Source organism: Pleurodeles waltl, chromosome 11, assembly GCF_031143425.1.
Source record: "Pleurodeles waltl isolate 20211129_DDA chromosome 11, aPleWal1.hap1.20221129, whole genome shotgun sequence".
In the NCBI taxonomy this organism is placed as follows: domain Eukaryota; kingdom Metazoa; phylum Chordata; class Amphibia; order Caudata; family Salamandridae; genus Pleurodeles; species Pleurodeles waltl.
Genome location: NC_090450.1, coordinates 940,090,445 through 940,117,774, shown reverse-complemented (window position 1 = coordinate 940,117,774; position 27,330 = coordinate 940,090,445). Strand labels below are relative to the sequence as shown.

General features: G+C 43.9%; 1 protein-coding gene across 1 annotated transcript in view; it reads left to right on the top strand.

Moving 5' to 3' along the window:
* The window catches only part of SPPL3 (signal peptide peptidase like 3), a 207,869-nt gene that overhangs the window by 112,058 nt on the left and 68,481 nt on the right, over positions 1-27,330 (top strand). The window contains exon 2 of the mRNA XM_069215057.1: positions 1,358-1,435. Within this exon, the coding sequence (XP_069071158.1) occupies positions 1,358-1,435 (78 nt within the window). The remainder of the gene's footprint in view (positions 1-1,357; positions 1,436-27,330) is intronic.

Sequence of the window (27,330 nt, the reverse complement as noted above, 5' to 3'; positions counted from 1 at the left end):
GTTCTGTGTTACTCTTGTAAAGCAGAATTACTTTTAAATTCCAGTACTCCACCGGCAGCATTAATCTGCAGTAATTATTTGTTTCTAAGAGGAAGCAGTCCTTCTATTGTCAACAATCACTACAGAATAAAGTTTAATCTGTAGTGTTTTTTTTTTTTTTTTAAAACATAAAGGGACTCTTCCCTCTTGCAGCCTTGTCTAGTAACAGCTACTGCAGGAACACCTCTCGATGCCCTTACATACTCTGCTGTAATTAAAGCAAAGTAAAGGTTCTGAGGAATATACACTGCATTGATTTTTATGCAGGGCGGGAAGAGGGAGCAGGCCCTCTGTTGGAAAAACCACTGCCATTGCAGTTTTGCACACTGTTAACTTCAAGAGAGCGCTAATGTGCTATATTGACTGGACAAAGCCCTTCAGGCTCAACAGATTTCTTACTTCAAGGCCTATAAAGGACATGCTATTTCCAAGGCAGAGGTTGCACAGTAGTTGGTCTTTGCAAAGGAGCCCTATCCACAAGCTGTATGAAAAAGATATGACCAGCAGTTTTTATTCATTCCTGACAACTGTACTCTCAGTTGACTGTTCTGCTAACTTCTAAGTGGTCATGAAACTTGATTCGATATATTGCCTATCACAGAAACCAGAAATACACAAAATATATTCAAAATCATCGATTTCAGCTTTCCTTTGTAGGACTGTAAAGTAAAATGGGGATTTCCCCATCTTTGTACCCATCTAACATTTTATATTAGACAAGAGGGCGTTTTAGAATTCATGTTGACAGATCTGTTCATCCAGAAGGGTTTGATGTACATACCTGCAGTAAAACAGCCTTCAGCACACACAGATGGCTGGTCTTAGTATCTGGATTACCTTTTGCCAATCCCAGTGTGACTTTTTTTGATGCCTCTAGAGCAGTGTGGTTGCCTGCCCACGTCCAGTTCGAGCTGACCTAAACAGACTCTTAGATTGGCGTTATTTTAGCACTGGCCTTTGTAACATACAAAATGACATTCAGTGTTGGCTTTCCCACAGAACGTGCAGTTTTTTTTTCTCTTAAGTGGGTATAGGTTGAAAGGGTGGATAATGGCATACAAAGCAGAATGGGAAAAGGTCCAGTAGTCCACAAACATAAATTATTTTCTGTGTTTTGTTGTTGCGGGCAAAGTGTTAATTAAGTGGCAGAGCTGTATTTCAGATATTAAATTGTGCAGCTTCATAAAAGGCATGTTAACTTTTGTGAATTTCATGGTGATATCTGAATGTCCCCAGTAGCTATTAACTGAATGTATGCAGTTTCTCTTCCCTACTTGTGTGTTTGTGTATTAACAAACATCTACTTTTCATTTCATAGGGCCTACTCCCTGGTGGATTCCAGTCAAGTCTCAACGTTCCTGATTTCCATACTTTTAATAGTATATGGCAGCTTCAGGTACCATTTTGCCAGTTTATTTTAAGAAAAAAGTAAGGTTTTTCTGTATCCTGTTGACTTTATACTGTTTGATAATGAAAATATGTATATATCTGTGTTCAATAGAAGGGAATACTTTGACATTTTCCTTTGGTTGCCTATATAATCCCAGTTAATGTTATAGTTGCATTTTGGTCATGTAAAAGACACTAAACACAGAAATGTGACTGTTTTGCCCAGACTCTCCGAGACAACATAAGAACATAGATTTGTAGATTATCTGGTCCTTATAAATAATGGTCTGTTTACAGAGTAGCGGACCCTGACTCCGCTTTTACATAGTCTACAACAGGCGTCTCCAATAAGTAGCTCGTGAGCTACCAGTAGCTCTGCAGTGCACTGTGAGTAGTCCTACTGTGTGCAGCCCAGGCTGGCACTATAGAAGCTTTTGCTTGGCAGAAGTATTATATGTATTAAAAAAAAAATTCAAAAGTATACATTTGAAATGTAAATGTGCGTATTTTCAGTACTCCTAAGGTGTTTGGGGAAAAAATGGTTGACTACTCAAAATGTATTTTAAACTATTATTTGAGTTGAAGAGATTTATTACTCACATTATTGCCTTGTTGCCAGGAACGTATTGCAGCTATGTCTGTTATGTACTACCCCTTTAGATGTATTACAAATTGATATATATATATATATATATATCAATATATATATTTTTTTATTTTTTTTTATTGCTGGCAACCCCACCTAATGCACTGATGTGATCATTGCTGACACGCTTGGATGGTGTGGTCACTACTACATCACTAACATTAGTAGCACAGGATGATTTTCATTGAACATAAGTAGCTCTTGTTACAGAAAAGGTTGGCTACACCTGGTCTACAAGTAATCCTCCCCAGCCCCTTTTTCCCCTTCTGTTGGTACTTATTGGTACCAAGCTACTGTTTGCATTTGTTGGGGAACTTTACTTTCTCCAGTATCTGTCTTCATTGAAATTTGTCTTCCTGTATGAGCCTCTGAGAAATAGAGGAGTAAACATGCCAGTTCCCAGAATGGCAGAAATGGGCTGGATTCCAACAGGGTGTTCGGTGTAGGACTTGAATCTGAGCTGGGTCAAGGCGATGCGTTGCATTTCAGAGTGCCCTGCTGGTGCTTCTGTTTCTGAAGTTACCACCAATACCAGCCACACAAAATGACTGGTACCTGTAACTTAATACCGTGCTTAATTCTGGTCTATTTGAATTGAGTCACATTGTAGTTTTTTGTTGCTGTGAAGAAAATCCAGCAGGTCAGTGTTTGAATTTGGGAGCATGCGTAGGTCTTTGTTGTAGTCTGTCGTTCCAAATGCTATTACTGTTAAAGGTCCTGCTGCTGCAGCAGTCATGCTTGTTGAGTCCTGCTCTAGTTCGCGACGCGCAGATGAACCTGGCCCTACCAGTTTTTATTTTGTTTGTTTTTGGGCTAGCTGAACCTACTCTTACAAAACATAAGAATTGTCAGAATATTGATAGCGTTTGAACTTATTGGGTTCTAGAAGATTGTCATCTAAGCCCGGCCGTCTTAATGTGTTTTCAACGCTTTCTCTTGCTCCTTTCGGACCGGGGTGGAGTCATTTTTATCCAGTAAACCTTGTTAAACATTGACTCTGCATGAGGTCTTTTCCACCTTAAGCCCCAAATGGAATTTTGTGTTTAGTATCTAAATTGTTCTGGCAGTCTTTCTGCTCAGTCACCTGTGGTTACTGCGATCCCATTGTAGACAAAGCGTGGAAAACGCAAGGCAAAAAATATTGTAAAAAAAACGTTTCTGCTAACACAGTGCACCAGTCATGGCTGCTTTTGGCCAAATGGGCATAATTTCGAATATAGTTGATACGTTATTTAACTATGAGTTTTTTTTGTTTTTTTTTTGTCTTTAAGATGCTTTTGGGGTGATCGCAGATCAGTGGTGAAGGTTTGCCTGACGCAAAACAGCTCAGTCATCTTTACTTGCACACTTGTCTTCACAACTCTAACCAAGTCAACTCAAAGAAGCTTTATTTGATTTCATTTCAGAAAATCATAACTGCATAATATGAAACGCACAAAAGCTACTTTGATGAAATCCTAACACCACTTATCCCTTGAATATATTGGAGAGTTTTGGTGTGTTTTTTGTTTTATTAATTTTTTTCCACTTACCACCCTTAATAAGTGGATGCTGGAATATGGATTTTTGTTCAGATCTTAATCACATCTACTTTTGTGGAACCCAGTGCATCAAAAATTACTACTTAATACAGAAGCTGAAGCAAAGTTAGCAAGCTGCTGGCAGAGAGAATTCTGTGACAATATGTCTGGTTGACCAGCTGTTAAGCGGAGCTAAGGGAAGGGAGCTTCTCATGCCAATCCTTGGTGGCCAGTTTTCTAGTTGATGTCTCGATTTCTTGGAGGCACTGACTCCACAGTGTGGCAATAAACACTGGAGGCAGGGGGAACCAAGGGAGTCCCCAGAGGTCATGGAGACTAGCTTTGTAGCTGTCTGCTGTCTTCAAACCTAGGTTCCCAACAGCGAGGGTGAGGTTTAATAAGCTGGAATATTAGTGATGTAGACCTTCCAAACCCACTAAGATCTTTGGGGCAACAGAGGATGTGCCTTTGTCTTTCAGGCTTCCCTTCAACTCCATAACCTGATGGGGATTCTGCCTGGGATAAACAAACCTGATAGCAGTGTCAACCATTGGCTTGTGTGTACACCTGCAGTCTTCATGACAGGTGGAGGATACCCGGAGGAGAAAAGATGCACACTTATCAGTGGCCAGGTGAAAGAATAGAAGCACTCAAGTAAGATACTGGAGACAAAACACTGCCCGTTTTGCAGCCAATGTGCCCATCACCATTCTGGAAACCATGGAAAAACTGGATGTTCAACAGTTGTAGTTGGAATCAGCTGGACACTTGTCAAGAAAAATGCGATCATAGGACACTGTTGACCAAAGTGTAGCCAGAAAGTTTTGAGACCCATTTTGATTTCCAACCTCAACTTTTTGAGTAGTGGTCAAAAATGCATGTAAATCCCACCCCATGTCATCCCCTACAACTCCCCCTCTGTTGATTGTTGTTTACTGTTTATTGCCGTCTTCCTATTCCATGACGTCCCCAGATGATTCTTTCATTGTCCATGCCACATTGTAACACACTCCTACCACCTGTTTTGTATTTCTTCAATGCCAGTTTATTTTTTATGCAAATGTGATTGCTAGAGTATCCATGATTTGGATCACAAGGAAAGGATATTCATGAGGACCAACCCACACTTTCTTCCAAAGGCCGTATCCCATTTTCATATAAATAAAATAACCCAAATACTGAGTTTCTTTCAAGAACCAAAGACTCAGGCCAAAAGAGCACTGCATACACTGGACAACCCACCATGCGATAACGTACTTCCTAGCGAGAACAAAGCCAATTGGGGAAAGGGAAACGTTTCTTTGTATCATTCAGACAATAACAAAAGGTACGTCAGTCACCAAGAACATCCTCAAAAGATGGATAGCCCTAACAATTCAAGTGTGCCCTTGAACTTGAAACGATTCCGAATTCGTGGAAGAGCTCAGTAATTATCCATTTTTAGGGGGGGAACCCGTTCCTGTCCTGAAAACTATTGATTAATCACTCTAACTGCTACTGAGACAAAGTACTTTGCAGGACTTCTTTTAACCGATCTTCTGACCTGGGCAACAGAAAACCATATTATTCCTGCAACTCAATCAGGTTTTGTTAAAGGGGCTGGGACAGCAGCTAATATTTTATTTTTGCCAATTATTAGTGATAGACACAACCTGAAAAATCAGGAAAAACCACGACGCCGCTTACAGACTGACTAAATGTTTTCCCTGCCACACGAAGACTTATCATGGTCTTTGGACGTTTCTATAACTCATGCTAAGGTACTTTTAAACATCATCGAGAATTGGAGCCTTTCAATACAACTGAATACTTCCATAATTTTGGAGCCTTGAAAAAGTCAATTCTGACTAAACACGTGTCGGCTGTTTCCTTTCAACTATGAGAACTGTATTGGCTTTCTGACATCATGCCCATTGTGTCTTACTGGATCAGGTGACTTGTTTCCTGAGACACCACAGAGGAATAAATTGATATCACTACGATTCTGCAATGTGCCGTGGTTTTTCTTCTTCTCAAGGTTACTTGCTTGCACCATATATGTTTTACCTCTTTTTATCTGATCTGTCTCCAGTTATGGATGAAGTGAATGCTTATCCTCCGAGATTGGGAGGTATGTTAGTCTCAAACCTCCTAGATGCAGATGACGTGATACTTTTAAGGTGAACAAAAATAGGTCTGCAACAGCTTGACTGGCTGTTTGAGTATACAGAGTTTAATGAAATGCTAATAAACAAGAAAAAAACAAGTTATGGAAATAAGTAAAAAAGTATGGATAACATATAAATTGTACCTGCAAGGGCAAGAACTAAAACTGGTTAAATCCTGTAGGTATCTGGGAGTCCTATTTGATGGAAGGGGCTCCTTTTTTGGGCCCAAAAGCAAGACCGTCAGAGGAAAGGAAATGCACTGATGCTTTTTGCTCTTTGCAGAGATCACTAGTGTGTTCTAGCTACTGGCCTTTGTTAAAAGTGATTGCAGCCAAACTAGTGCGGAGTATAAATTATGGAAGTGAAGCACTATGAGTAAGATAATGCGAACATTTTGAATGGTATTGTTGCAAAAATTCTCAGGTCCCTATTCCATCTCCTATGTAATACCTCCCAAGCACAGATAAGGCTTGAGATTGGGTATCTGAATCAAATTATCACAAGAAAAGGGAGTTATATTAAAGTCTGGACGAGTTTGGAGGTAAGCACTGGAAACCAACTTTGTCAAGCACTTTGGTAAGAAGTTATGACAAATACATCTGCATCATACAGGCAGTATGTGGATCAGGCATTGGACGATTTGGGTGTTCGACCACACTCGGAAAGCAGCATTCCTTATGTTGCTTTCATAAAAGCTGTTAACCGCACAATGAAGACAATTTCTTTAACAGCTGTTAAGGGGTCCTTTTCAGCTAGGTCCCACTCATGGATGGTTATAAATAAGCATACAATCTGTAAATCTCAGCCCTACCTGGAGACCGGGTGGGTGAGGACGGAAAATGATTTATTTATTAGACATCATTTTGGTCTCATACCAGGTCAGGCCCATGAGGTACCCTGGCTACGGGACTCAAACAAGATATTGTGTAGGCTGTGTGGTCTTGGGAAAGAAAATATTACAAATGGGATCTGTCTATGTAGAGGTCTGCCCTCAGTGAGAGAAAGGCCTTGCCTAAGGTAGTTTTTAATCTTAGAGGTATTCGTATGTGTACACAGACAGTGATTGCTGATTTAAAACAACTGACACCATTTGAAACTCTAAAGCTCACAGTTGTTTAACAAATAGCTGCATGATTGTGAAAACTTCTTGATTATTAGTGTGGCGAGACATTAAGTGTTTTAAACTTAGTACAGCCTGCTGATACAAGAAAAGAGTAAGTAAAAGGTTAGATGCATATTTTTCATGTAATAAAATAGGTTGTGGTTAAGTTCTTGAGTATTATATTATAGGTATTGAGTAACTAGTAGCTAAGAATGTTGACTCTTGCCTAGTCCTGTAACATCGCTTGTGCAAAATGCTGTATGTCAACATGAGTTAAGGGCAGAAAGGCACAGGCATTTGAGCACTTATCTACACACAAAGGTACTTTTTAGCTGTTCTACTGTAGGTTGTGCAAATACGTTTGCATTTGGTTCTATAATATTTGTTTTAATATGAATTTTAATGTTATGGTTTTAATTAACTATGCACTTCTAAATAAACTAAGTGTCAACAAAAATCTGGCATACACCTAGTAATTAAACAAAGAGCACTCTCTACAAGGAAGAAGGAAGCTACTTTAGTACTCCTGGCAAATGTTCTGCTGAGCGACATAAAACCAACATGGTAGTCCGTACACACGTTCGCAAAACATACTGCATCAACATCCATGTGAACATGGAAGCATAAGTGTGGCAAAGAGTACTGGGGCATTTATTTGCAAGCACAAACTCATCTCCAACCCAGCCAACACAGTGAAGAAACTGTTACAAAAATTGATGCACAGCATGTGCATGTGAATACAGAAAAGATTCCTGCTGCATTACTAAATGGCTACTTACTGGTAAGAGTAGTTTTGCAGCTTGAAGAATTTTTTCACATGCGACCCATCTGGCTACCCAGGAAATTAGTCCAGGCATAGTGAATAAAGGCATAAATGAGACCTTAATGAGGTATAAATCAGAAGGAAAACTACTTAACATGGAATGGATGGATAGTCACCAGAAAAAAGAATCTGAAGATGGCAACTATGCACAGGAGCTTATGGGGACGGGTGTCTGACATCATGAGAAGGCTGAACCGAGCACCAAATGGTGAGGACAGTCGACGCACAACAACAAAACAAAAAAAGAGAAAAGAGATTACCACATGAGGGGAGTTCTCGACCCAATCACTAGATGGCAGAATAATGTACAGCATGTGAATCCAGAAAATTCAAGCTGTAAAACTACTGGTAAATAAACATTTTGTTGCCTGTGATCAAGACTATTAGTTTAGTATTGCCTGCATAGACTGTAATGGTGACACCATAGGTTTGGAACAGATGAACTAGTAGGGGTCCTGTAGGTGTGGAACTGTGTGGGTCTCAAGAAGAATCCCTCTGGGACCCCATAGTGGAGGTGATAGGTCAGAGATGTGAAAGGGTGTGTCGTAAAATCTTCTGCTTTTGGCCAGCTGGTAGAGCATTGTTCTGATGGATACAACTACCTGTGGATTCCTCACTCATTGAATTTTCCCCCATGCAGCAGCATCCAACGGAAATTTTATCCTACCTTCTGCACGTCGACGAGGACGTCATAATTGCCCGTCCGACGTCATACGGGCAATAAGAGGTCCTCGCCGGCGTGCTGACATCAGTTCCCTTTTTTCCGTGCCTTCAAGCGATGGTTATTCTTCGAGGGAGAAACTGTTTCTGCTCTGCGTAGTTACAGTTACTATTTTTTCAAGATGTCTCAGCGAAAGTCGGGCTTTAAGCCTTGTAGAGAGTGCGGAGGCAAGATGTCAGTGACAGACCCACATGTGGATTGCTTGTGGTGTCTGAGCTCCGACCATGAAGTGGAGAAATGGGAATCCTGTCAACGCATGAATCCTAAGGCATTGAAGGAACGGGAGGCGAAGCTGTTTTTGGCGAAGTCCAAAAAGAAAGAGAAGCGGTGTTGGCGCAGGTCATCATCGCCTAAATCTCATCGGCGCCACCGTGACTCCCGGCGCCGTTGTGAATCTCGGCGCCGGTCGAGTAGAGAGGGTTCACGCTCGAGGTCGCCTTCGGTTCGGCGCCTAAAGACATGGGAGGTTAGTCCCACCATCACTCCTCAGCCGCAGTCGCTTCCCCGATGACTCCGCCATCTGTCTTCGAGGTCGTACCTCAGCAGGAACCGGAGTTTTCACCTGCTTCAGAGATGCCGGGGCCGGCGCCGTTATCACCTTGAGCACAGGCTCCGCAGTATCAGTCATTCCCGGCGCCAGGTGCTGATAGTTCCGCATTTTTAAATGCGATGTTTGCCATTTTTCAGCAGATTGCTCCAGGTGGTGGTCCGGCTGGTCCTTCGGGGCCTTTGGCCTTTAATATGGGTGCTCCGGCTCCTTTCATGCCCTTCCTTCCAATGGGAGGTGCTGGCTCGGTGTTGGTTCCTTTGGCGTCGCCTACACGACCTGCGACTCCGATGAGGACTGCTGTCCCGGCGCCGGAGAGTTCCTCGCCTTCTCATCCTCTACCTCAGTCGGCGCCGATGGATCCGGCGTCGGATGGATCAGAGGATCGGCGTCAGGCGAGGTCATCGACGTCGGCGGACGCCTTGCCTCGACGCCAAGGATCGAGGCCAGGCTTCATTCAAGGAGGCTAGCTCTTTGCCTCCTTGAAGAACAGGAATATAGCAAGCAGGCCTTAGAGGAGGGTGAGATTGAAGAACCTCTTGTAGATCTCCACGGTTTGGGCACAGCAAGTGGCTTAGACACTTCTCCAGAGTGGGATTTAACATCTCCTGGGGAATATACAGAGGAAGCTGCTTCTTTCCACTCTGTTTTAAGGAAAGCAGCTGACTTTTTGGACCTTCCCCTTCCAGTGGCTGAGGCAAAACCCAATATACTAACAGAAGTGCTACATCCGGCTTCAGCAGTTGCAGAGCCACTTTTGCCTTTTAATGAGGCTCTCCTGGATCCAATTCTAGAGATTTGGAAAAAGCCAGTTTCATCTACGGCTGTTAATAGGACAGTGGCGCGCTGATATCGTGTGGCTCCTGCGGATCCGAGCTTTTAGTCGAGGCACCGACTCCAGAAAGCCTGGTTGTACAAGCTTCATGTTAGTCTCGCACTGCTCCAGGTTCTTTTCCGGGAGTGCCTTAGGACAGAGACTCTAAAAAGATGGATCAGTCTTCAAAAAATACATTTTCCTCTTGTAGTATGGCCCTCAAGTCCACCAATGCCACATGCATCTTGGGCAGATACATCTATGCACTTATGGAGGAGATCAAGTCATCTCATTCTGAATTGCCGCAGGAGGTGTTGGGCCTGGTATCTGATGCTCAGGCTGCGGCGACCCAAGTAATCCAGTCAGGGCTGGACACAACTGATTCTGTGGCCAGGGCTATGGGCACCACTGTTGCTACGAGGAGACAGGCCTAGCTTCGTTCTTCAGGGTTTTCATCCAATGTTCAGTCAGCCCTGCTGGATCTATCCTTTGATGGGGATAAACTTTTTGGATCGAAGGCGGACTCTGCCTTTGAAAGATTTAAAGAGAGTAGAGCCACAGCAAAATCGTTAGGCTTGCAAGCCTCCTCTTCTGTTTCGTCTCGATTGTTCAGGAGATTTATGGGGTTTGGTCGTGGCTCCTCCTTTCGGGGCAGGTTTCAGCAGCAAGTCGCCTCTGCCCCCCCCCCCCCCCATGAATCATACAGGGGGAGGGGTAGGGTTCGAACCAGAGGGGCCACCCAGCAGCACTCTGCCTCTTCCTCTTCCTCTGGAGGGGTGCAGCATGGGAAGCAGCCTTAGGCATCCACCAATCCCTTTGAATACCACTCCTGTAGTGGGGAGGTTAATGAACTTTATCCACATGTGGGAGGCAATAACATCGGACTCCTGGGTCACCAGTATTGTGGGGAAAGGCTATGCCCTTCCCTTTCGGGAGTTTCCACCCCCATCCCGCCTCGTCCATCCTTCTGTTCAGAAGAACATCTCCTGTTACTAGAACAGGAGGTTCTGGTCCTCCTTTCAAATGGTGCAGTGGAGTTGGTTCCAGAGCAGGAGAGAAGGGTCAGGGTTGTTACTCGAGATATTTCCTGATCCCCAAGAAGGATGGTCGGTTGAGACCAATCCTGGACCTGAGGATTTTGAATTGGTTCCTCAAACAGGAAAAGTTCAAGATGCTGACCCTAGCTCAGGTGCTTTTGGCGTTGCACGAAGGAGATTGGATGGTGTCTGTCGACTTGCAGGATGCTTGCTTTCATATCCCGATACTCGAGTCGCACAGGAAGTATCTCTAGTTTGTGGTGGGATCGCAGCACTATCAGTTTGCGGTCCTTGCGTTTGGTCTTACTTCAGCACCTCGAGTCTTCACGAAGTTGATGGCGGTGGTTGCAGCAGAGCTCAGAAGGAAGGGGATAGTGGTATTTCCTTACCTAGATGATTGATTGATCAAAGCCAAGTCTCCGGAGCTCGTGCTGCGTCACCTGCAGTCGACAACCCAGTTGTTGTTCGATCTGGGCTTTTCGGTGAACGTGCCCAAATCTCACCTGGAGCCCTCTCAGCGCTTCCTGTTCATAGGGGCAGTACTGGACACAACATTGAATCGTGCCTTTCCTCCGCCTCAGCGGATTCAGGACATTCAGGCGTTTGTTCCAATGTTTCAAAGTGGAGTGGTCATTCCAGTCCTCAAGGTCCTTCGTCTGCTCGGTCTGTTCGCTTCTTGCATTCTGTTGGTCACTCATGCTCGCTGGCACATGAGGGCTCTTCAGTGGTGCCTCCGAAAGCAGTGGTCTCAGCACAAAGGGGATCTCGAGGGATCGGTGAAGATTTCCAGAGACGCTACAGTGGATCTTCGATGGTGGGCTGCAGACGGCAACCTTTCCCAAGGAAGGCCGTTCTCGCTGTCTCCTCCAGTGGTCACAGTGATAACGGATGCTCCCACTCTAGGGTGGGGGAGCTCAAAGGTCATTGGTCTCCAGTGGAACAGATGTTTCACATAAATCTGTTGGAATTGCGGGCGATACGTCTGGCTCTGAAGGCCTTCCTTCCTCCATTCCCTTCGCGGTCAGTCAGTTCAGGTCCTGACGGACAACACTACCGCGATGTGGTACATCAAGCAGGGAGGAGTAGGGTCGTACCTTCTCTGCAGAGAAGCTCTGCGGCTATGGTCCTGGGCAAGGGACCATCGGATTTGCTTGGTAGCAAACGATCTGGCCGGAGTCTTGTGCGTGCGGACAGTCTCAGTCGGCTTTTCTCGACCAATCACGAGTGGCGTCTTCATCCAGATCTAGCCCTGCATATCTTCCAGATGTGGGCATTCCCTCGGGTAGATCTTTTTGCCACTCGGGAGAACACGCACTGCCCGTTGTTCTGCAGCCTCCAGTATCCGATGCAAGGATCGTTGGGTGATGCGTTTCAGATGTCCTGGTGCGACCAGTTGCTTTACGCGTTGTCCCCCCCCCCCCCCCCTCCCCCCAATACCTTTAATTCCTCAGGTTCTGAGGAAAATTCGCCAAGACTGGGCCCAAGTCATCTTAATAGTTCCGGATTGGCCAAGAAGGGTATGGTATTCGGATCTTCTCCAACTCTCTCTGTGCCCACCGCTCCGTCTCCCTCACAGGGCAGACCTCCTCTCGCAATCGCAGGGGCAGGTTTTACACCCCCACCTCCAGAGCCTGCACCTTCATGCCTGGAGATTGAACGGGGCAACCTGAGTTCCTTTTCTCTCCCACCTGAGGTAGTGGATGTTGTTTTATCGGCCAGGCGACACTCCACTAAATCTATCTACGCTAGCAGGTGGGCTAAATTTGTGAATTGGTGTGGAGAGAAGCAAATTGATCCCTTACGTGCCCACTTATCGGATATTTTGTCTTTTGTGTTGTCCCTGGCACAGAGGGGTTGTGCAGTTGCGACAGTTAAGGGTTACTTGTCGGCTCTGTCAGCCTTTCTGTGTCTACCTGACCAACCTTCTTTATTTAAATCTCCTTTAGTGTTGAGGTTCTTAAAGGGCCTGACTAATAGATATCCTCCCATTCCTTTCATTATGCCTCAGTGGGATTTGAACCTAGTTTTAACGTTTCTTATGGGCTCACCGTTTGAGCCGATGCATTCTTGCCCCTTGAGGCTATTGGTTCTAAAGACTGTTTTCCTTGTTGCTATTACTTCAGCTGGAAGGGTGAGTGAGCCACAGGCTCTTTCTGTTAAGCCCCCGTACACATCCTTCTATGGGGATAAGGTGGTGTTGAGGACCAAGGCTGCTTTCTTGCCAAAGGTTGTTTCACCCTTCCATATGGCTCAGTCTATTACACTCTCCTCTTTTTATCCTCCACCTCATCCTTCGAAAGAGGAAGAAAGACTACATCGTTTGGACCCGGGAAGAGCACTGAGCTTCGTCAACAGAACGAAGGAGTTCAGATTGGAAGATCAACTCTTCATCGGGTACGTGGGAAAGAGGAGAGGAAAGGCTGTCCAGGTGGGTCATTCTTTGCATTAAGTTATGTTACTCTCTGGCAAAGAAGGAACCCCCTGATGGAATAGGAGCTCATTCCACCAGAGCGAAGTCTGCTTCTTCGGCCTTGGCTAGGGGTGTTCCTGTGGTTGACATCTGCAAGGCCGCAACTTGGTCATCCCACCACACTTTTGCAAAACATTATTTCTTGGATTCGGAGGTTAGGAGGGATGGCCATTTTTGCACGGTCGGTGCTGCAGGATTTCTTGGTTTGACCGAGTGCGGTACTGCTTTGGGACTCTATTCAATGAGTGAGGAATCCACAGGTAGTTGTATCCATCAGAAGAACGAGTTACTTACCTTCGGTAACGCCTTTTCTGATGGATACACTAGCTACCTGTGGATTCCTCACGGTCCCACCCGCCTCCCCGTTGCCTGTCTGGTCTTACCAAGATTTCCTTGGGTGAGCTCCTGTTTGTAATTGATATATTTATTCTGATGCAGATGTGATACATGCTTGCGTTGTTTATATATATGTATGTATGTATTTATTTTTGTGATAATTATATAAATTTATATGTGTATATATATATATATATATATATATATATATGCATATATATTTGAATGTTTTCTCTTTTTGATTTAATAAAATTTTATGATATAAGATTTTATTTGATGTATTTGTTTCAAATGTATATATTTTGTTAGTATTTGCCTGTTCGCCTCAAAGGCACGTAAAAAATGTTGGTACTGACGTCAGCACGCCGGTGAGGACCTCTTATTTGCCCGTATGACGTCAGACGGCGTCACGTGGTAGCCGGGCAATTTTGACGTCCTAGTCGACGTGCAGAAACTAGGAGAAAATTTCCGTCGGATGCTGGCGCATGGGGGAAATTCAATGAGTGAGGAATCCACAGGTAGCTAGTGTATCCACCAGAAAAGGCGTTACCGAAGGTAAGTAACTCGTTGTTACAGATCTCCAAGTTAAAAGGTTGGCCTAGAAGAATAAGAGGGTTAGACTCTATTGAATGCTGCATATAGGTGTGACAAAATCAGTGCTGCTGGGCCAGCATTGTCTACAATGGAACATAGATGTTTGGTGACAGCCACTGTCTGTTTCAGTGCTGTAGGAGGGTCTAAATCCACACTGAGAATAATCCAGCATGCGTTTGGCTTCCAGGTAGCCTGTGAGTTTAGTTAGCAACATTTTTTCAGGATCTTGGAGATTGCTGAAAGCAACAAAATTGGTCTAGAGCTTGATAAGGCCAAAAGGTCTGCAGATGTTTTTATTTGAGCAAAGGAATATATAATTCTAGCTTGTTCCGAGCTGGTATGAACTGTACCAGATGCTAGAGATTGAAAAGCTGGCAGAGAAAAGAAGTGTGACCTGACCTAGCTTCAAGATATGTGGTGTACAAGGTCCATTTGCTGAACCTGAGGAACAAACAGAAAGGCTTGCCTAAATATCCATGGACAGCAGGCCCTAGTGCTCAAAGTAGGGACTGAGAAAAGTGTTAAGGGCAGAATTACTATAAATTTCACCATTTTTTTTCCTGATAAAACACGAAATTATCATAGTTACTGTGAATGAATAATCTGTTGTTGGCAGGCCTGCTGAAGAAGAGATTTTGCAATAGGAAGTGTTTCTTTAGCAGAGTGAGCCAATGTAGTCCGCTTATAAAGCGGTGCTGCTTTTTTAACCTATTTATCAACATACCTTGCCCACTTAAGAATTCATAGTGAACTTGTAAAGCAACAGTCTGGGCTTTTCTCAGTAAATATTTGTCAGACAGTTACAGGCCAGAAAGCACAATGACTTACTCATTGCAGGGAACTAGTCTGTTTCTTCATCAGGATCCTTTAATACCAGTTATTGAAGAGAAGATATAAAGAATCTGTTCAGCATGCTGGCATGGTGCACTTCTTGTAGCATTGTTTACTTCATCCTCTCAATGCAGGAATGTCTAGATGACCATTAAGGTCAAACTTTAAGCACAAAAGTACCTTACCAATCAGACACTGCACTGATCAAATCAGATAACTTGTTCGAATAAATGCCTTACTGATATGTCACACTTTAAAACTAAGCTGGGTGTAGTGCTATTTAGCTGCATGTAGTGTCTGTCATGCGGGATTTGAAAAGTGCACTTACACCACCAAAGTGGCCTTCAGATGCACAACATGCTTAGTTTTGTCCGTAGCACATCCTGTATCCCCAGAAGACGTATTGAATAATAAACATTTATCCACAGGTAAGACACTGAGCCCGGATGGCTTACTGTTCAAATTGTGTGCCACCTACCAGGCGACGCTAGCCTTTTCAGTGTCATGTATGTGGTCCCGAGGGAGGAGATAAAAGTCGCAGTGGGATCTCTAGAAATGGAAAAGGCATTAGATATGCTCCTGTCCCGTATTTGTTTTGTGGCACTTGCTAAAATGGGTTTCAGGGTGACATCTTGCAGTGGAGGCTGCAGTGGCACTGAAGATAAGAATGCTTACTAGAAGTGTGTAAGTGGTCCTATGCTTCATGAGGATTGGAGTTTAATTTTCACTAAACTTGAGGCTTAATCAGATGAAATGCCCCTAGTATCACAGGACTGGTTGTCCGGGTCGATCTGAGTAATTCTCGGACCCCGAGTCCAAATTAGGAGATAAATATTCTGCAAATGTGCGCAGTGTAGTGTGACTATTACCTTACTCACATATTATATGTTGGTTAGTATGGATAGTGTTTAAGAAAACTCCAACCAGATTGCTGCATTTTTCTCTTTTTCCTTTTGTGGGTGAGTGTGCTGTGTTGAGTGTTTCCCCCGAACCCTAAGATATGACGAGTTATGGTTCAATAGTGTAGGTTTACAGCTTTAAAATCAGATTACCATTCAGTGATAACTAGATCATGTGTAAGATGTTCTGATGCGTGGCACTGTGTGTTCACCCAGGGCCAGAGTTTATTGCTGATAGTTATCTCGGACCTAGGTGAATAGTTTTCCCATTACCAGTGTTCTGTAGCTGAAAACCAACATAGCTATATGTTAAAAAAAAAAAAAAAAAAAGTTTCGGTTTTTTGAATACTCGTGTTCTGTCTTGGTGATAAAGAGGGGAGAGGCCATTGTAGTGATCAAAGGGTGATTAATAAACAGGTTCGAAACTGGGAGCAAGCAGAAGAGGTCTTAGATTATTTTTAGGGATATTTCATGCAATATTTTTTTCAGACAACAATTTTGCAAACCCTGCAGTTACCCAAGCAGATGGAGGGCGAAAGTAATTGAGTACTGTGGCAGCTGTATGTAGCAGGGTGATTGGTGTCTTGTTACCGAATTTTATTACTTCAAGATATAAAGTTCTTTACTACTGAGAATGCAGGGGAGCAAGGTTGACTCTCCTATTAAGAGGAATCATCAAAACAGGATGGCCACAGAAGTCGCTAAGGCAAGATAGTTATATTATTACAGACAACATAACATAGCATGGGTCTTTGAGTTGGAATGAATCCACTGCATTAAATAACAGCAGTGTTATAGTGCTATTCAATAAGTGGGTGTAAATGAAGCGTATATGCGGTAGTAATTACTTAAATTGTATATACTGAACCGAATCTGGGCACGCCTAGCTACCTGCTGTTTTGCAGTCATCTGAGACAATGCCTGCTTCAGCATCCCCAGTGGGACCTTTACAGATTGTGAGAGGAGATGCCTACTACCAGAACAAAATGGTCCGTTCGGTGCTAGATTTTGCTACTTGATATTTTACCAAGACACATACAGTGAAATACAACTAATTGAATGAGCAGGAACTGTAGGTTTAACATACTTAAATTACTGTCTTACAGTCTCCGATCTCCCCTTCATTCACTACAAAGAGTCGTGCTTACTTGTGGTCCCGTTGAGTCTGCCTCTGACCAAGGGACATTCCCCCCCCCCCCCCCGGGTTTTTTCGTCATTGGTCCGGTGATAGACACCAGGTTGGGGACATCATTCATTTATAGTATTTGCTGTTGCCGAGTTAAACTTCTCTAGCAGGTATGCTGCTTTTCTGGTGTCCCCATTAGTCCCTTTAGTATATCTCCAAAGCACTGGGTTGGAAATACCTCTGTTTGCTCATCAGATGCCCAGGTTATGTACACGCCTCTGGGGGCCTCCGACTACCTGAACGTTCCCACTAAAGAGAAAAGGCTGCGTGACAGCGGCACTCAACGTGGGGCCTCTTCTCCTTCGGCCTCGGAAAACCAGTGCCCCGAACTTACCCACCAGTACCGGACTGGAGAAGTCCGTGGGTATTTTAAGATGCTCCTCTGGAATAGGCGATCTGACCTCATGTCAAACAGAGGTTTGATAGGCATAAAAGATACCTTAATCTTGCCGAGTCTTTTTAGGCAGTGGGTGTTTAGGAATTAATTTCACGGAATAGTTGCCCTGTCCTTGCTACACACTTTAGAGGAAAAGTATTTCCATTAGCAAGGGGAGGTATTCCATTTTATATGGGCAGATCCGTCATGTACAGCTGTTTTATTCAGAGGTGGCTATAGATGCTGCTACTCTTTATACTCCTATCAATAAGCCAGTGTATTATGTCCCTTATAAGTATATTACGGTACCCTTAGATAATTAAAAAACAAATTTCAGGGTACACTTTCAAACGTAATAGATGATATTCAAGAAGTGGCACTAACATGGGTCAGTCATTGTAGCTCTGGGTTGTTGAATGTGCTGTTTTTTCTGAAATCCACAGGCAGAAGAACTGGTTTAGGGTGGGGTGATGCTTCTGACAGCAGAGTAGTCTCCACCCTGGAGCGCCCACAACTGAGGCGCAAAGAGGTGTGAACTACCTTCACCTGGGTGTGAGCAGCCACAAAGACAGTGACCTGGAAGGAGACAAAAGGTTGTTTTTTACCGAAGTGTCTTCTCACTCTGTACAGCAGACTGCAGCCCCTCTCCACCTGCACCATCCACCAGCTGGCACTGCTCCAAGAAGACTAATCAGGAGCCACTCTTAGCAAAAAGTCCTAGTTGAGTTTATATAGGTGCCTTGTCTCCTTTTCCCTCACTCCACTGTCAAGGTCTGCTCCCTCTTGCATCACTTGTAATCCACTGTCCGGGAAAACAACATCACTACCATACTGTGCACAAGAATAGGCAAGTGGGTGGAGTGCGGCTAGCCACAGCAAGATGGCGTTCGCGACCTAGAATCGCTCCCACTGGGAGAACCACAATCCAACACCATCTGCCACCTTTCTCGCCAATGCAGTCTCAGCTGGGGACGAAAATGCTGTGAGGGATGAGCGGCATACCTTGAGATGTTTCTCGGGCTGCCAGGATGTAGGGAGGTGGCACAACACCCCTCACCAACCTGCAACTGTGAGGCCTCTTCACTGGTCATTAGACAGTGAGGAGTAGGCCTGGACGTATTGGGAAGATCACAGCAGCAGCCTGCGCTGCTCTTCATCCGCACCTCTGACACCTGGCAGCTTTGCGAAACCTGCACTCATCTATGCTGGAGAGGCAGCAAACCCTGTGGAGTTCAGGACGTGGACGGAGACTTCCTGTGGAGTGGACAGCATGGCAGTGGGGGGGAAATGCTGTGGACGACAGGGGTTCTTTGGCACCAGATGAAATGCTGACGTGGCATGTGGAGCCTGTGTATTTTACCACCGAGATTGTGTGCCTTCCCCTGCATATTGGGCTGGAAGAGAAGTGCTTCAACACCCACTTTGACTGGTGAGAGGAACAGACCAGGGGGCTTTCAAAATGAATCCCTGGGGCCTCCATTACTCTGCCTCATTTATACATACAATGCAGATACTACAGTCTCTACATGCACAAACACACACGATATACACTTGGATGAGATTAGATGACCCGGTATAAATCTGACCGTACATTGGGAGATGTGCTTAGTCAGTGTCAAATAACTAATTGTATTGAACAAGTGAAAAAAGTCTAATTACAGAATAGAAAGGAAAGATCTTTAAATGAGACCTGCTTTTTTTTTGGCACCAACTCCCATTGTTCTGGTTACAGACCCTATACCAAGGTTGGGATAATCCAGACCATGTTCAAAAGGTCTGCCCTGGGCTTGGCATGCAGCAGACTTGGGTTCTTAATGTTTAAATGTGTACACTTGAATTGCATGTTTAAGCTGACTCTGATATATGGTGCATTATGTATAAGGTTGTTTTTCAACAGATTACATCCTTCACATTGCTTGCTATCGCAGAAAGCCTTCTCCTACTATACTCTTAAAATCATGCATAAATTGACCTTGACTCACTTCTGCTTGTCGATTCCTCTCCTCCTTTTTGAGAAATTGACCTTGACTCATAGCCCCTCGATTCCTCTCCTTCCTTGACAGGGACCATCTTCTTAAGTTTCATCCTCTGCATGCAGTCTATTTCCAAGTTTAGCCTCCTCTCACTCCCATCTTCCTAATTTCTTATTGTAACTCTGCAATTAGCCGATACCTCGTTTCATAGATTACAACCACAAGCTCTCCTCTTTCAAACCCTATCCACATAACCTGACATTATCTAATTTCCCCCAGACTGTTCATCTCACCAGTCATTCACCAGAAACCACATAGCCCCAATCAATGATTACACCCAACCAGTATTAATATATTCTGATGGATACATCTACCTGTGGATTCCTCACTTTTTGATTCCTCACCTTTTGAATACCCCCAAATTTGGTGTAGCATCACTTGCGTTTGACAACCCAGCTCATTTGGGGGAGTCCATCACTCTTCCGTCCCTGAAGGAAAGGCTGCATCGTCTGGATCAAAAGAGAGGGTTTAGCTGCTACATGGACAGCACCAGTGCATTTACAATGAGCGTATCCATCAGAAGAACAAGTTACTTACCTTTTGGTAACGCTTTTTCTGGTGGATCGCTCCCCTCCCCCCCCCCCCCCCCCCCCCCCCCCCCCCCCCCCCTCTCCCTTGTTGTCTGTCTGGATATACCAAGAAGGAAAGTGTATTGCATTTTGTTTGTATTGAAACTGGTCAATATGGAATATGTGTTTGTTATTTAAGTGTATAGAAATCTTTGAGTTGGGTATGCACATACTGTGCTTGTGATGTTGGTGTTCACTTGTTCGCCTCAAAGGCATGAAAATAAAGTGGGTGAAACTTATGTCAGCACTCCAGCGAGGACTTCTTATGACTCTGACGGAGTCACGTGCAGAGCCGTTCCATTGTGACATCCTCGTCGACGTGGAGGGCTAGAGAAAAAATTCAGTTGAATGCTAGTGCATTGGGGGTATTTAAAAGGTGAGGAATCCACATGTAGATACTGTATCCACCAGAAAAAGCGTTACCGAAGGCAAGTTACTTGTTCATCTGTCACAAAGTAACTGAAGTAAATGCATGCAATCTTTTCTTGAGTGCATGTGACTAATCATCATAACCACTACATTTACTACTAACCCTGGTTTCCAGAGTTGCTTGCTACTTGCAGTAAGCGCTATATCAATACTATACATGACCTGTGTTGGCTGTATACACGCCACCCAATGCTGGGAACCAGCAGAATGTAGACGACTTTAGGGATTTGCAAAGGAAAACGATATGGCTCCCATGAGCTAAGATAACCTCTGTCCTGCATTGTTGAAACAGATACTATCTGCTTTTAAATCGGCCCAAATCTCTAGTATATACAAACTGAGATTAGGGGGTGTTGTCATGTTACATTTCGGAGTGCTAGGAAAAACACACCACCTTAAGGCAGTGCATGCTTGTATTGTGCTGCAAGACAAGCATAGAATAGTGACCTTGTGTATTTCTATGGGAAGGTAATTGTACCTAACCCTTTCCAGCGCCAGACTTGGCGAAATCTTAGACAGACCTTGTTGGAGCATAATGTCTATCCAGCAGTGGATCTTGGCATGAAATTATTTTGGAATATGGATGCTGTTGCTGAGAGAGTTCTTTGCTAAATGAGAGCGACGCATCATGTTTGGCAATACGCCAGAAGTCCACGACTACTCTGCCGGAACAGAAAAGTGTAGTTAACAGTATATTTCTGAAGTTTATTTTTCGATCTTGGGTAAAATCTAAAATTGCAAATTAGAGGAAATGGAAAGAGCCCATCAGAATAATTCTAAAACCTGTGTAGATTCCACTAAAGTTAAAATGGAATTGTAACCAAGAGGAAGATCAGGGAGGAGACTTAAGAATTGAGAAATAAAAGCACATGCTAAAGCAACCAAGAGCAGTTCTCTGGCTGCTAGGCTCACTTTTCCACAGGGTGGTGGATCATTAAGTCCGATATGCATCTCTGACCCTTTTTTTAAGGGATGCAGCACAGAGTTATATTCAAGTAGGGAAGCTTTATGGTCACATACATGATTCGAGGAGATATTGAAATTACTACTTTAATGCCACATTGGACTCATTTAAGGGAGAGCTGAAGATGATTGACACAACAGAATGGGAGTACCACTACCACTGAAGAACAAGACGTCATAATGGAGCCAGTGGACTTGGGAGGTCTTTCATTTGCGAGGGTTAACTGCTTCAAGTCTGATGCAGACCAGAAAGTACCTGCTTACATGTATTACCTAGCCTTCCCCGTACCCACTACAAGAATGTTCCTCTTCGGCATGCTTGAAAACTAGTAAAGCAAGGTGTCCTGGAGGGTAAACCTGAAAATGGAACCATAAACTAGTTCACATTCTTTCTTTATGGCTTAAAGCAGGGGCTCTTAACCTTTTAATGTCTGTGGCCCCCACATAGGTCATAGGTCATAGGAGCCCAAGGCATCCAACTGAATCAGCATTGGAATCCAGGGACCTCTACTGAGTTATTACAAGCGGGGACCTCGGCTGAATGATTTTCGAACCGTAAAACAGTATACAAATAAGTTAGAGGAAAAAAGCATTCAAACAATACAGATATAATGAAATATTTTATTTAATTCACAAACTAAAAAAAAAAAAAAAAATTATGAAAAGGTTGGAACTTCTCTAAATTCAATTGTGCCCAATCATTGTCCATACAGGATTAAATTGGCTGTATTTTCACTGCTTCAAAAAATCAATCTGACTATTACATTGTTATGGTATGTTATGTTAACATAACTAACTTCATTTTTATCCTCTTATTTCAAATTCCTTTACATTTACCGAAAGTTTTAAAGTTTTCAGTTGTGCAGTTAGTTAAAGTGTAAATAAAGAAGCTATCTGTTAATATATAATTTTCAAAGCAGTCGCGGGCCCCCTTAGTAGGCTTTGCAAACAGTAAGTGTCAACCGGACCAGAGGTTAAGAACCACTGGCTTAGAGATGAAATAAAGTGGAGTTTTAAAACTGGCACCATCAACACAAAGATATTTATGCTTTCTACGCAATACCCTGCGCTGGCAAGTGCAGAAAAAAAAAAAAAAGCCAGTCCTTTTAAAGACTCAATGGTCATGACAGGTATACAAGCCCACTAAAGCACTACTATGAATTCTGTCATAGGAAACCAGCAACAGTTGAAGCCATTTGCTGGGGCCTAGAACAGGACCAGCACAATTCTACACCAGGAGAAACACAAAGTTTCAATGCTATACAACACTGGAATTTCCTCATATGGTTAAACCAAAAAATACAGCCCCGAAAAACACTTAAAAGATTACGCCTATACACCTATGCTGCTTTAGGGCCCGGTTTACAAAGGAATTCATTGTTTCTTTCTCGTGTTTGACGATCTAAATGCATTTTGCGAAAAGCCTGTAGAAAATACTCTAATCGTCTTTTAATTTGTAGCAAAAACCTCAGGTGTGAGCAAACTGCACATCACAAGAAGAAACCAAAAATAACCAGCTTTTGCAATGCAGTAGGTCTCGCGTTTTCTTGAGTTAGTGCTATTGGCATAGTAAATTCAGAACTGAACTTTTCTTGCCACATAAATCGGTCAACCCAGTCTCATAATTTTGTCTTTTCCTGCCATGTTTTGATGGTCACTGGCAGCTACTGACATCAGAAATCACAATCCCTTGAGGAGAGACAAGAAGATGACTGCACTACCTTGTGTTGTGTAAACGTCTGAACAGAAATTGGAAAATAAGGCTGGAAACGTATTTTCTTTTTATTTTAACAGAATGAAAAATCTTGCAAGCATTCTTGTCTCACATTTCAACCAGCAGAGCAGCCTGAGAGGATTTATGGCTCCAATAAAGGGGATAAGAATGCCCTGCGTGCTGGCAGGGAGGATCCCTGGAGAGAGACACTCACTGAGGCCACGCAAGTTTCGCATCATTGCTTCTAGGTGTAGCTACATTCTACCAGAATGGGCATATTGTGGCTTTTGTGAGCAGTGAGCTAAATGACTGGATGTTTCTTTTGTAAAGTAAGCTTCTTTTAGGAGCCAGAAGTAAAATAGGACAGTACTGGAATAGAGCCAAAACAAATGTCAGCTACATGGGAGGAGATGGGCGGGACGGAATACTGCAATAAAACGTAGGCAGCTCCAAGCCTAAAACACCCACAGTGAAAGGGGAGCAACAGAGAAATAACAAAAATAGTCCATCACAGCAACAGAAGAAGAAACCAAAGTGGAATAACTCAGTAGTTGGTCACTGCTCTAAAACAGAAAAAGGAGGGGGGGGGAGGCATAACTGACCACTAGCAAGCAATAGTTTTCAAAGGACACTGCAACCAACAAATAAAATTGCTTTTAAACCAAAAGATGTATACTAAAAGTAGACACAGGGTTGAATGCTTAGGCTCAACCTAAAAAATGAAAGCTCGTATTTGGAAAAAAGGTGTAAACTGGAAAGTCCACTTCAAAAGGCTTGTATAATAAGAACCGCGCCCCCCTGGTGTGTCTCCCTGGCTTCCCCTCACAGACTCCGTCTACAGCTGTAGGACTCTCGTCATCAGCTATTTTCCTGTTCTTCAAACCCCTCTTAGGGCCCCTATCCGTTATTACATTTACTTGTGCATCCCCAGGCCTGGTAGACCTGCCCCTCGGCCCTCTTGCACCAGTTCATATTGTGTTCCAGCTCTTGGACAGTTAGCACTGTCCTGACCCTCCACCCCGTCCTCCCCATTATGTAACAATCCCTCGTCATGCCTCAATAAGTGCCATGTTGTAATAAAAAATGTGCAAGTATTTGTCCAGTGCCTGCACTTCCCCATATCCCAAGCACGACCACCTGTGTGGCAAGATCCACCTGGAGATGTATGACTGCGGATATTGTGTCGCTAATGTTGTGCCAGTAGGTTTGCATCCACAGCCAGCCCCAGAGTGTGCAATAGTATGTTCTTCTGGCTACAGAATATGGTGCTTTTGCACTGACGCACATGGAATCATCTAGCTCTTGTACAGTATGCCATACAGAAGATGTTCAACTGCATTTGCTGGAAACCCGCCTGGAGGGCCACTTTTCAATGTTATCTGCACCCCCTCTTCCAATACCTCTACCCCTGCCTCCCCTACCCCACTAGGGGTCATCTTCTAGCTGCTCAGGTCCTGCACCCACCTGTCTCTTAGCTTATCTAGTAAAAGGACACTGTTGCTTAGGAGCATATTGTAGATTTGGAAGATGGCATGTCCATGCAGTGGGTCCCCATGCACCCTTACTCCTTTGGGGGGGCTCATTCTCTGTCACACAGCTTGGTGGTGGATGTTGTGCCTCCGTATCAGAAATGTAGGTGTTGGTATCTGAAATACTGTCCCCGCAAGCTCATATTGGCTCTGCAGCTCCGAAAACAGGATTATCTGCCCATCCCTTCAGATGCCTTGCTTCTTGGAGATGCCCAGTAGGTCTCACTTCCATTATCACTCCATGTCCTGCAGTCATTTAAGCGCTCCCGCCTCCCATAGTAGGGCTTCATTTTCAGCTTTCCTTCTATCCCTGGAGTCATGTGGCCCTTTCCCCAATTCTGAATTGCCTCCCCCATATAGCTCTTGGATGTAGCCCTCGGGTCCATTGTCCATCTGTCTGCCATCAGCGCTGTTTCTTCTGCCCTGAAAAACAGTCATTGATAACTAGTAGATTGGATGCCCAGTAGTACAGCCGCAGGTTTGGAAGTACGATGCCTCCTTCCACAGTCTTCCGCGCGAGTGTGGATAGTGCTATCCGGTGTGCCCCTCTCCCCATCCCACCGTAAGTCTTGCCACCTCATCTACGGACCGGAAACAAAGCCTCTAGGACTTCCAACGTGCATTCTGCTGGGCTTATAGGAACTTGGGCAAATAAATTACTTCTTAAAAGGTGGCTCTGCCCATCAGCAACAGTGGGACACTCCACCGGCTGCACACATCGGTCCTGTGGTTCTCTAGAATCCTGGTTAAGTTTTTACTTGAGAATAACGCCTGATCTGTGGAGACTTAGATGCTGAGCTATGTAAAGCCCACCTCTTCCCATTTGAGGGCACTTCTAGGCCCTTGCAGCCTCCTTCGTTAATGGGAATGCCATTGATTTGCGGCAGTTGATATGCAGTTTTGTACTTGCCAAAGATATCTAGGATTTGCAAGGGCCTCTGGATAGAGCATTCTAGGTTTGCCAGGTATAGCAGAATGTCATCTGCATACAGAGATATGACCTCCTCCCAGTCGGAATCAACAATATTCTTATGTTGGGAGATAGATGGCTAATGCATCCACCTTCTCTGGTCAAGTATGTTGGTATTCTGCTCAGTTGCAAGATTTTTTCATGTGGATGATCCACGCACACCTCTGCTTCCCGACAAGTCTGCAGTCCATTTTTGCAAATGTTCACAAATAAGAATTTTTTATAAAGTAATACTGAACATAGTTCTGTCATGCGCTAGAAAAAAACTTGCAACTCCAAAAGTATCTGAACCATATTAGTGATTGATAATTCTTCTTTCAGGTTCTTCATCAGTGCCACCATCTGTAAAATGCTTAATCTCTCAGATGAGCGCTAAGTTGTGCCAAACACAAACTTTCTTTAGAGTTGACATCTCTCACCCCTAGAAGTGGTATATTGTCTCTTTTGGTGCCACCCATGCACTTTATTTTGTCCGTTTTTCCCATGCCGCCAACAGTTGGAGTCTTTCTCCCAAAGTTGTTATCACCTTTTCCAAAGATGTACCCCAATTTAATTTTAACATTTGGAGTGTGGTGCTTGTGCTTGCCTTAAGTTTCATGCCCTGCGCTGGCCTACGATGGATGGATCATATTGGACCCACTCTGTTGCTCTGCAGTGCATAACGGAAACTTGTGATTTGTGCATGCAAAGGTTCCCTGTGACCAAGGAGGAGGGTGGCTGAGGTTTCCTTCCACCTTCACTGCAGGGACAAATTGGGTTCATAAAGGACTGAAAATGGCTGGAGTTCGTGGGCACCAATATAGCAGCAGTATGTGTGCAGCCTTATTGGAAACTGTTGTCATGCCAATCTGACCCCAAAAAGTTTGCTTCCGATAGTTGACAAAATTAGTACCTTTTCTCATAGGGTGCAGATGCGAATTGCTGTTTACTCCTGAATTTCCAAGTGGTGCTCAATTATCAATGTTCTTTTGCGTTTTCAAGAAGTACCTTTCCTAAATTCTCGTCAGGGACCCCCAACAAAAAGGATTACTTGTGGCTCAGAATGAACCTCTGAACTTCCTTATGTACTGATACTTTCTTCCTATTGAACCTAAGAATGGCCTCTGGATGAAAACTTACAAACAAGTGTCCTTTTGTGGTGCCAACTATGGAATGCTTTTTTTCTGCTTGCTTGAGAAAGGCTGCTTAGGCTATGAAGTTGTCTTTCACTGAAGTGATAAAAACGAACAACTGATGGAAATATTGTCGCCTGCCCCATACATTTCACAGCCTTTGCTGCCCTTCCATTAAGCCCTAACCAAACTTAGTGTGACGGTTTGCTAGCAGATTCACTCTGCGAGCAGTTTCCAAAGAGACAGGCGAGCCTCTTGTGATGGAAAGTCTTGTAGCTTATAAAAGTAGTATTCTCAACCCCATAGTTTCTCGAACCCTCCTTACAGAAAAAAGAAACCGTTTACAACTGCTTCCTTGGAAACTCTGTAGCGTGAATCTGCATTATGCCGTCATCTGCTACCTCAGTCCGAAATGTTCTTTAAAATACGCAAGAGCTTCAGTCTGCTAAGTTGTCTACATTTTTATAGCGTTGTTTACCCATGATAAGGCGCTGAGGAGCTTTGCCTGCGAGTAGCATGCTTCGTTAGATACAA